Source organism: Galeopterus variegatus, unplaced genomic scaffold (assembly GCF_000696425.1).
Source record: "Galeopterus variegatus unplaced genomic scaffold, G_variegatus-3.0.2 Scaffold108, whole genome shotgun sequence".
Taxonomy (NCBI): domain Eukaryota; kingdom Metazoa; phylum Chordata; class Mammalia; order Dermoptera; family Cynocephalidae; genus Galeopterus; species Galeopterus variegatus.
Genome location: NW_007726219.1, coordinates 806,913 through 816,516, shown reverse-complemented (window position 1 = coordinate 816,516; position 9,604 = coordinate 806,913). Strand labels below are relative to the sequence as shown.

At 42.7% G+C, this 9,604-nt stretch overlaps 1 protein-coding gene across 1 annotated transcript in view; it reads left to right on the top strand.

Annotated features, from left to right (window-relative positions):
- The window catches only part of LRRFIP1 (leucine rich repeat (in FLII) interacting protein 1), a 93,744-nt gene that overhangs the window by 20,776 nt on the left and 63,364 nt on the right, over positions 1-9,604 (top strand). Inside the window, exons 3-4 of the mRNA XM_008586075.1 lie at positions 4,857-4,874; positions 8,412-8,459. Coding sequence (XP_008584297.1) covers positions 4,857-4,874; positions 8,412-8,459 — 66 coding nt within the window. The remainder of the gene's footprint in view (positions 1-4,856; positions 4,875-8,411; positions 8,460-9,604) is intronic.

Genomic DNA, 9,604 nt, shown 5'->3' with positions numbered 1-9,604 from the left:
AGCCAGTGAGCGGGAACCGGTCTGTATGTGGGATCCGAACCCTTGGCGGGAGCTACACCGCGCTCCCAAGCAGCGCACTGTAGCAGTGCGCCACCGGGCCGGCCCCCATTTGCTTTTTCAAACCGCCTGGTGTCAGTTTCTCTTTAGAATGTTTCTGTTCATTCTAAAGGAGATACTTGCAACCTGTTGTATGCAGGACACTGCTAGCCCCTTCCATCTGTTCTAGAAACCAAACGGCAGGCAGTAAGGTAGTTCATTCAGAGGTCACTGGGCCGCTGTTTCTTAGGATACAGCACAGTTTGCTGCAGGGCAGCTGCCTGGTTCTCCAGAGCACTGGGAAAGCTGCCCCCTGTAGCTGCGGCCCGCACCCACCCTGTCCAGGGCTCTTCCAGCTTTAGTCTGCTTCCCCCAGTTCTCCAGCAGTCCCCCAGTTTTGTTTTCATTAAAGTTGTAAAAGAGTTGTAAGAAGAATTTCCCAGAGAATTTTGTTACTCTGCCAGGTTTCGCCACAGTTGGTTGGATTTTAAGTCCCCGTGCCCTGTTAATGCTACTCCTGGCCTGTGGTTGTCATCTCAGCTCTGTTGTCAGAGCTGAAGCAAGGACTCAGAGGGAACTCCTGCCTTAGTTTTGACAATGGGAGAAGCAGTCATTTTCTCATTTTTCTCACATGTACTTTCACGAAAATTACAAATGTAAAATTTCTACAAAATCAAGGTGAAAGTGAATTATATAGTATGTACATGCATATTATCTTCTGAACTGTACATTTGGTTAAAATATATTCTCTCCTTAATTATGGTTGGAAGTGATTTAAATATATAAATGATATAAGCAGCTTATTACAAAGTTCTTTGGCGAAAGTTCTTGATTTAGAAAATAAAAATTAAGATGAATTAAGCCAAGAAATCATCTATTTGAATGGCCTCCTTTAAAAGCAACGCATCCCTTTCTTCCTTTGAGTGAAAGGAAGTCCTCTCCTGTTGCATTTTAATTGACAACATAACAGTAGTCTGTTGCTGAACTTTTGCATTTCAGTTGCAGTATTGCAAGATGGGGAAAAAACAGTTGCTAAGTCTTAGCCACTTAATTTTAGTATTGTAAAAACAGGGAGTGGATGTTGTGGATAGCGGGGCGACGTGAGGAAGGTACCAGGGCCTCGGCTGGCTTTCAGGACCCCTCTCAGTAGCCCCGTAAGGCCCATGGAAGCCCAGAGGGGTTCAATAACCCATCCAGGCTGCAGGGCGGTCAGGCTGGACTCCAACATGGCTGTGACTTATGGATCCCACACCCCTGCAATGAACAGCCCTCCGGTGTCTGCTACCTGCTGATGAGCTCAGCCTTTACAGAGAAAATCTGATTAAATCCCAGGAAGTCTGATTCAAAACACCAGTTTGCCTTCCTCGGTCCCCCACACACGTGTACCGTTTGGTGAGCAGATCACATTAGAATTGTGAAATTCTCCATCCTTACAGCATATTTCGCTTTTATCATAAAGACATTTAAGTGGGTCGGAGGAATCAAAATGTTTTGTCATGATTTGAGTTCCAGGGAACATCTCCCACCACCACGTTTTGGTGACTTGGGTCTGCGCTCTCAACGTGGGAGCGCTCGGCGGCCCTTGTGAGAAAGCGGCTTCAGTAAATGTCACCCTTTTTCTCTTGGTTCAAACCTCTGCTTTCTCAGCGTTGCCGGTGTCTGCGCTTACCCCCATCCTGGCTGTAATGTCACTGGCAGGTTGTAATAAAGTGAGGCCGCTGCTGTCTATTCAGCAGACTCCTGCTTGGGGTCAGGTCACATGACTGGTACCCCCATCTGCACCTGTAACTCACCAGTGTGCGGAGCAGCAGGGAAGGTGGGGCAGGGAGTGGGGCGCAGAGAACCTAACGCTGGCTGACACAGCACGTGGGGACACAGAGTGAAGGCAGCTCGAGGTCGGAATGGCCACTTTTTGTCAAAGCAGAGGACATACCTGGCAGGCCAGAAGCCATCCTCAGGAGATGAGAGCCAGATCAAGGAGAGGAGGCTCAGGATAGGGGGAGGCGCCCTGGCTCTGCCACTAGTGTTTATATTGATCTGGTCAGCCCAGCAGCAGCACTCATTTACAAAAACAACAATGTTGCTATCTTTAATTTAGGATCTTTGAAATATGACAGCATTACCATTTAAAGTTTGCTTCTTCAAAAACAGGGATCTGAAAGATTTGAAATAAAATAGATGTATATTTTATTACTAGTCAGAGAGGACTGGGGCTGGGTAAACATCACAGGGCCCTGCCATGTGGTAGCCCCTGGCTTGCGTACTGTCACTTATGTGAGGAGCATCTTCCCGAATTTTACAAGGAAAACAGGCCTTCAAGAGATTAGGCAGTTTTCCCTGAAGCTAAGAAAACGTCCGAGCCAAGATTCAAATTTAGATCCGACTTGACAGCAAAGCTTGGGGTCTTCCTGTCACCCCTCTGCCTCGGAATCAATTCTGTGATCCACAGTAAAAGCAAACAAGCACACAGGCTGGAGTGAACATGTCAACCATGGGACTGAAGTTAGCTGTGAGCATGCTGGCAGTCACAGCAAAGGGGGAGGTAGGATAATCAACACAGTCCTAGTCATTTTCCAAGTGGAAGCATGCCTTGAAAAACAAGTTTCTCTTTGGTGCTGAATTTGAGGCACAGTATATGAAGCATAAAACAGAAGATAAATTTGTTAGCAAGGGTTTTACAGGAAACAGAAGCAGCACCTGTTCATCTAGCTGTCCCTTGATTTGACCCAAGTCCGGGGGGTAGGGGAATGTACGTGTGTGTTCAGGAATATCTGTGCACACGTCTAGAGGGTTGCGTGAGTCAAGCTAATGGGGTCTGAGCTTGAGGCTTTAGGGAAATGCTTGAAGGTTCCTGGAAGGTGGACTGACAACTCCTCCCTCAGACTCTCCTTTGCATATCACGTCTCTGGGCCTGGCTATTATTAGAACTAGCTAACACAATTTGAGGTTATACAATCCGAGAGCCTGGGGCCCTGGCATTTTAAGTTGTTGATTAAGGGGAAATGAATATGCTTTGGAAGATCAGTGTTTAACCAGTAGGGTTGATATTTTGGTATAACAATTGGGAAACATGAGCCTTGTTTTCATCTGGGTCGTAAGCCATCCCACCTGCGCAGTGTAGCTGAGCAGGGTCAAGGATTTCCTGGAGGAGGAGGTCAGGTCTGCTGAGGGCTCACAGGGAGCTCAGAGGAGCTGCGGAGGGCAGGAAGCTGGTAGCCCAGGTTGGGATCCCCCAAGGGAGAGTGCAGAGAGGAGAGGTGAGCAAAGCCACCAGTGTCCGGGTGCAAAAGTATCATAAAGCCTCAGCAGCAGTGAGCTGGCTGCCAACTTACCCAGACCCCAGGCCAGCCCCAGCCCACCCTACGCTTTCTTTAATTGTTCTTTTCAGCAGTGCAGATGGTGAGAACTGACTACAGCTTACTTAGTTGTGCTTTGGAGGTTGTTTAGAAGGATATGATTAAAAGTAAAAGACAGTTTACCTAAAGTTAAAGATAACAATCCTGGTTTTAAAGCTAGAAATTGGAACTAGAAAATCCCAAAAATTCAAGGTGTTTTGTTTAACATGATAGATAAATTGAGCTCATTTGATTATACTTAAAAGTTGATTACAGGGGCCGGCCCGGTGGCGCACTGGATAGTGCGCCGCTTGGGAAGCGCGGCGGTGCTCCCGTCCGAGGGTTCGGATCCCACATACGGACCGGTTCCCGCTCACTGGCTGAGCAGGGCGTGGGAGCAACACCGAGGGTTGCAATCCCCTTGCCGGTCCCCGGTCCGGTACGGGGGCAACACTGAGGGTTGCGATCCGTTGCTGGACACGGAAAAAAGACCAAAAAAAAAAAAAAGTTGATTACACAATGATTGAATCCCAGGATTATAGTATCTTTAAATTTAGGTACTGTTTTTTAAGCATGTTTAATCAAGAACCTTTTGTTGATGCTGAAAATGTAAATCCTGACTCTGTTTTATTTTTTATAAAATGTTCTCTAAATGCAAAGAAAAAGTATGAGCTCCTTTTTAATGGACTTACTAGGGAAGGACAATATGTAGATACTCTTTGGGAAATCCAAGTGAATCTTGAACTTCATGGGAGAACCTGCATTAACAGGAAAAAAATGGTGATCAGGGTGTATCTTTTCATTGCTACTGACTTGACAAACATTTTGGTTGGAGGTACTCTATATAACAGCAAGTTTCAAGTCTTACAGTTTTGGCAGTGCCTTGGACAATGTTAAATGAATGAATGAGTAGGTATCTCAGACTCACCTAGTGATTGCTACAAAATTAGGGGAAAACTGAAGCAAGCTAATATGTCAATGTATGCTAACGACCTGTTTTTTAAAAAGTGTTTTAGTTATATTCTAATGATCACTCTTTAGCTGGAATTTTCCTGGTATTCTGTTTGTATCTTCGTGAATCACAACATCAAAGCCTCTTTCTTCATTATTTGTGAATCTGAACAGTTGACTTTTGCACTTTTTGGTTAAACTTACAGTACTATGAAAAGAAATTTTGAATTAAAGATGAAGTACTTTTTCCCATTAATGGTAATTGGTGATACGAACTTCTTCATTAGAATAATAGCAAGATCCCATACTTCTAAAATGGATTGTAAAGTAAGTGATGAAATTACTAATTCTTTCAATGGGACTTCAAACATGTTTTTATTCATATTTTACCAGTATTCACTGTTGTTGTTTTTTTTCCCCAGTATGGCTTTTACTCGTGTTTCTGGTTATTTACAGAACCTTTCTTTCTGATGTTTCTGCTTCTTTAATTGGATTTTATACTTCTTTCCCTTTTTCTTTTGTCTTTCTCTATAGATCTATCAGGTTCAAAAGGTAGGCTCTTCCTTCTTTATTTTCTAATTTGCATGTACTTTTTTGTTGTTTTTTGCCAAGGGCCTGGTCACCTTTCAGAAATAACGCCTTGAACAGAAGATACATTGAAGTTCTTACTGTTTATTTTACTGCTTTGTAAGTGTGTTTGAACAAGAATGCTTAGGTCCCCACGAAAGCAACGTCAGACACATTTCTGTGTACTGAATACTTTTCTTATCTCCATTTTCCTCAAGAAATTAGAAACTTTTTTCTTTAAGAAAAAAGTTCTAATTCTAAAACAAAATAAAATCACATTTCAGAATTTAGGGAACCTTTTGAAATCATATATTGAAAGGAAAAGATAATTTTTCCAGTTAATTTTTTTAGAAAACTTTGAAAATATCAATGCAAATTACTACGTATTAAGAGATTATTAGATATTGACTTAAAAATCTGAATGAAAAAGACAGTAATGATATAACAATAAAATCCACTAGCTTAAAACAAACCTGTCCTCCATCCCTAATAGTCAGTGTCATATACTAATGTGCATCTCTTTGGTAGTATTTTGTAGAAGCAGCCAAGGTTTAGAAAAAAATACACTGAGCAGGCCAGACACACAAAATAAAGATGAAGACAATCAAGTCAGTAATTCATGATTTAGCAATAATGAAATAAGGAGTGAGCTGTTTCCCGAGAATTTATAGAATTTCTGTGCAGTGAGTTTTTTCTATAAATGAATTTAGTTTGTTACTTATGACATCTATCATAGTTTCTTTTTATAAATTTATTTAGTTTCTAGATAAAGAACAGCCATAAAAAAGTTTATGGAAAGATTCATAGTATCTTTTAATTCCACCTTTTTCCATGAACCTTTTGAAGTACCCTCTTATTTTTCTCCTAGAGCAGCTAAGGAAATCAGGACAAGGTCACTTGGTTTCAGAGGTTAGAGTGTGCAGGCCCTTTATACCCACCGTCAGTACAGTCAGGAGGCTGTTGTGTTGGATTCCTGTACTGGCCACACTCAGAATTGCTTTCCTTTCCGTCCCCTTCACTCCACATAACTACCGTCCCAAAGAGTGCAAAAAAATCAGTTAAGCAGACGCCAGAGTCTATTTGTACTTTGTTAGTTTTTCTAGGCCGCAAGTACTGAAATGGATATTGAAGCTAGAGTTCCCAACCATCCCTAGAGAGTCTCAAGAAGAACTCGACAGGGAGCCCTCGCCATGACTGACAGAGCGAGACATTGCTGCCCAGAGCTAGGAAAGGGCTCCGTCTGGTCATTTGCACTTGAATTTGTCCCTCTCTTGTTCTACATCATTGTCATCTTTTTACCGAGGGCCAGGGATACACTGTGAGAGCTGTGTTGGAATGTGAATTTGTATACAATGTGCAGCTCCAGGGAGCTCCAGAAGTGCTCAGTGAAAGAGCAGATGCATAGTTTTGCACTAAAGGTGTGTCCTTCCAAGAGAAGGAAAGGCTTTTCCTTATCACTAAAATTTATAAAGAGGAAAAGGAGATGATAAACATTCTCTCCCAGCCAAGTTGGCTATTTTACGTCATGGTTTCTCTTAAATCAGTGCTATTTCTGAAAGTCAAGTACTTTTTGCATTAGTTTGGCCTCTGCATGACTCACTGGCTAATTATAGTGGTTTACATTTGAAATATTTTGCCCTTTCTAGACTTTGCTGTGCTGGTGCTGCTAGCTAACATCGCAACTACTAGTTAATTGCACTTGCTGTCTCTAGGGGTGTTCCGCCCCCAGGAATGGCGTGGAAATGCAGCTAGAGTTACAGTAGCTATTTATAAGGCCACCCATGAACCAGGTAAAACATTTTGAATACTGGTTCTTTTATCATGAAAAGAGCAATATATAGAGCGCAGTATTTGATACAGGTATAGAATGGCAAAAAGAAAAATAGGAAAATAGAAATAGCAATAATACAGATTTCTTTTGGAATTTAAATAAATTTATTGTGCATTTCTATGGCCTCCTCCCTTTTTAAAAAACGTTCTTCTATGTAATTAAGCCATGAGGATGGGTGATGACATCACATTTTACATGTGAAAAATCTGGAACTTGACAGTAACTGCGGAGCCAACGTTAATTGAATGCAAAATAGCTTTAAGCTGATGCATTTCACTGAAATTGAAGTTAAAACATGACTTTGGGGGGGGTGCTTTTATTTCCTTTTGGAATTTATATTTTAAGGAAATAAATAACTTACAGAAACAGCTGTGGCTCATATACTTTTTGTATTAGAGTTCAGTTTTGTTGAATTTTTAAAAGCACTGTTAGGTGCTTTTATTTCCTTTTGGAATTTATATTTTAAGGAAATAAATAACTTACAGAAACAACTGTGGCTCATATACTTTTTGTATTAGAGTTCAGTTTTGTTGAATTTTTAAAAGCACTGTTAAATCTTCCCTCCTAATTTTTCATCTTCAATTTTCTACTTACCACCACCCGTAAGACAAGGGGGAGAGGCCGTCTGAGAGCTGTGTATTTTTAAATCTGGCCGCCCTTCAAAATGAAACTAACAGACATAGAACAGCACATTTTGGTTTGTAAAACAATTTCAAAAATTGTCTTATACTTGTAGCATCCCTTTTTTTTCTTCTGATTATAGGATTTCAAAGAGAAAACTCACATCTGTGTTACATGATACAGAGGCCAGGCTGGTTATTCCTTGATTTTCTTATTGGAAGTTGAGGGAAAAGTAAAGAGAAAAGCAAAACTTCATTATTTGAGATTATAACCTGGGGTCCCACCTAACTTTGGGGTTACTGTATTTAGTGACAGTAATCACCATTCTGAGTCTGCTTTTCTAACTCTAACTTGGACCGCTGTGGTTTAGACTAGCAATGTAAACACATGGAGGTATCAGCTAAAGCAAACTCCAAACATAACTTGCATGTCTGCATATTTTTCTTACTGTACAACGACCTCTTCCGTAGGCTACCATCATCTTTCCATTGGTAGCATGCTATAAAGACATCCAAAATATCTGAATTCTCATGGGCCGAAATTCAACATAGGTATCTGGTAGCTGGAACACGTGCACTAGCAATCGAGGCACCAGTGCACATTCTCACCCTCTTTCTTTTCCTCTGGGTTTCCTCATTCCTGATGTAGCCACATGGGAGTGGCTCTCAGTCAACTTTTGCTTCTCTTAAACGGTGTTTTATTTCACCAGTACATTTGCTTTGAAGGCATGAACGGCTTTATAGAGGGGCTTGAAATGCTGCTGGGCTAGTGTCCATTCCTGGTCTTTATGGCGGCCACCCTCCTCACGCCAGGAATGCTTTTGTCCTGGGCTCTCTTGGCTTGTGGGGGTGGAGGGAGCTGGAGGGTCTCCCTGCACAGGCTCACAACCTGCACGGACTGCACGAGCAGCGGCTTCCTCCGTAGAAACCAGCGTGTTGCCAGCCGCTTTGCCTTGGCACGTCACCCTCACTGCGTGGCTGGGGCAGCAATTGGGGAATGCATGTCACAACGGTTTCTTACGCAGTTAACATTTCACTTCTTGCCTAATTTTCTTTCCTTTCTGTCTATAGAAATATTATGGGCTGGATACAAAATGGGGTGACATCGAGCAGTGGATGGTAGGCCTCGAATACAATTTTAAGACTTTAATGGTTTATAACTTAATTCTTATGCAGTTTAATTATGTAGATAGATTCCTATTGCACCATAATCTAATACTGAGAGATTTTCTTCCGGGGTTTTTGCATCTGGTCTCCGACTGTTTACATCCCTGTGGGAAGCCTGCTTACAGGCGGTCCTGGCCAGGCGTTTTTGTCTTGTCTGTTCAGTAGCTTCTGACTGCTGAAGTCTCTAGGCTGGCAGTTTGTGGGGGGTCTCTACTACCGCAGCCTCCCCAATCTCCTGGGGCAGAGGGCTCTCCACTAGGGACTCAGGCTGGGCATGTGTCCCCTGCCATGCGAACTTTCCAGAGAGCTTTCCCATCGCCTCCACGCCTCGCCAGGGTCTAGTTGGCACCCAGAAGGTGCGTTATGCTCCGCTTCCTTCATTCATGATTGCAGCCAGCTGCCCCGTCACCCTCATTCTGACCTTTGTCTGCCTTCGCTGTTGGGTCCCCTCCTCATCTTGTCCACTCTGCCTGCCGAAACCACTGTTCTTTGGTAAGAAAATTCCTTTACCTTCTCCACCCATTTCCTAGAACAGCCCCTCTCCCTTCCTAAGTCAGCTGCGAGCTAGCTGGCCCCTAATGATAACCCTGTCCTTCGGGCCCTTTCAGGAGGAGACAGTGCCCACATGGTGGGGCTCTGGAAGGGGGAGCATCCTGTGTGCTTCCTGCTGGCCCCCAGAGAGCCTGGCTGGGCTCCTTCTCATCGATTCGTCCACCTCTTCCTGTCCCTGTTGCTTTATTGACCAGCCTCAGGGACATCCTCCCATGCTTTTAGCATTTGACAACCTGGCTAGATTTCTATCAATAGGATAGAAATGTCCTATTAAATGTTCATTATACGTAAAACCATCTAAGGGAAATGTAAAATGATCTCCTAACATCTTAGATACGTGTGTATTATATAACAGAACAGTTCCTCAAATAGAGAGAGCACACACTTCCTATATTGAAAAAAATGATTAAATGCAACTGGTGTAACCATCATTTTAGGCTTAATTGGCACAGGCGGATGTATTTTTATCAAATCTTTTTTTTTTTTTTTTTTTTCCTTTTTGTCTCTTTTTTGTGACCGGCAATGGACCGCAACCCTCAGTGTCG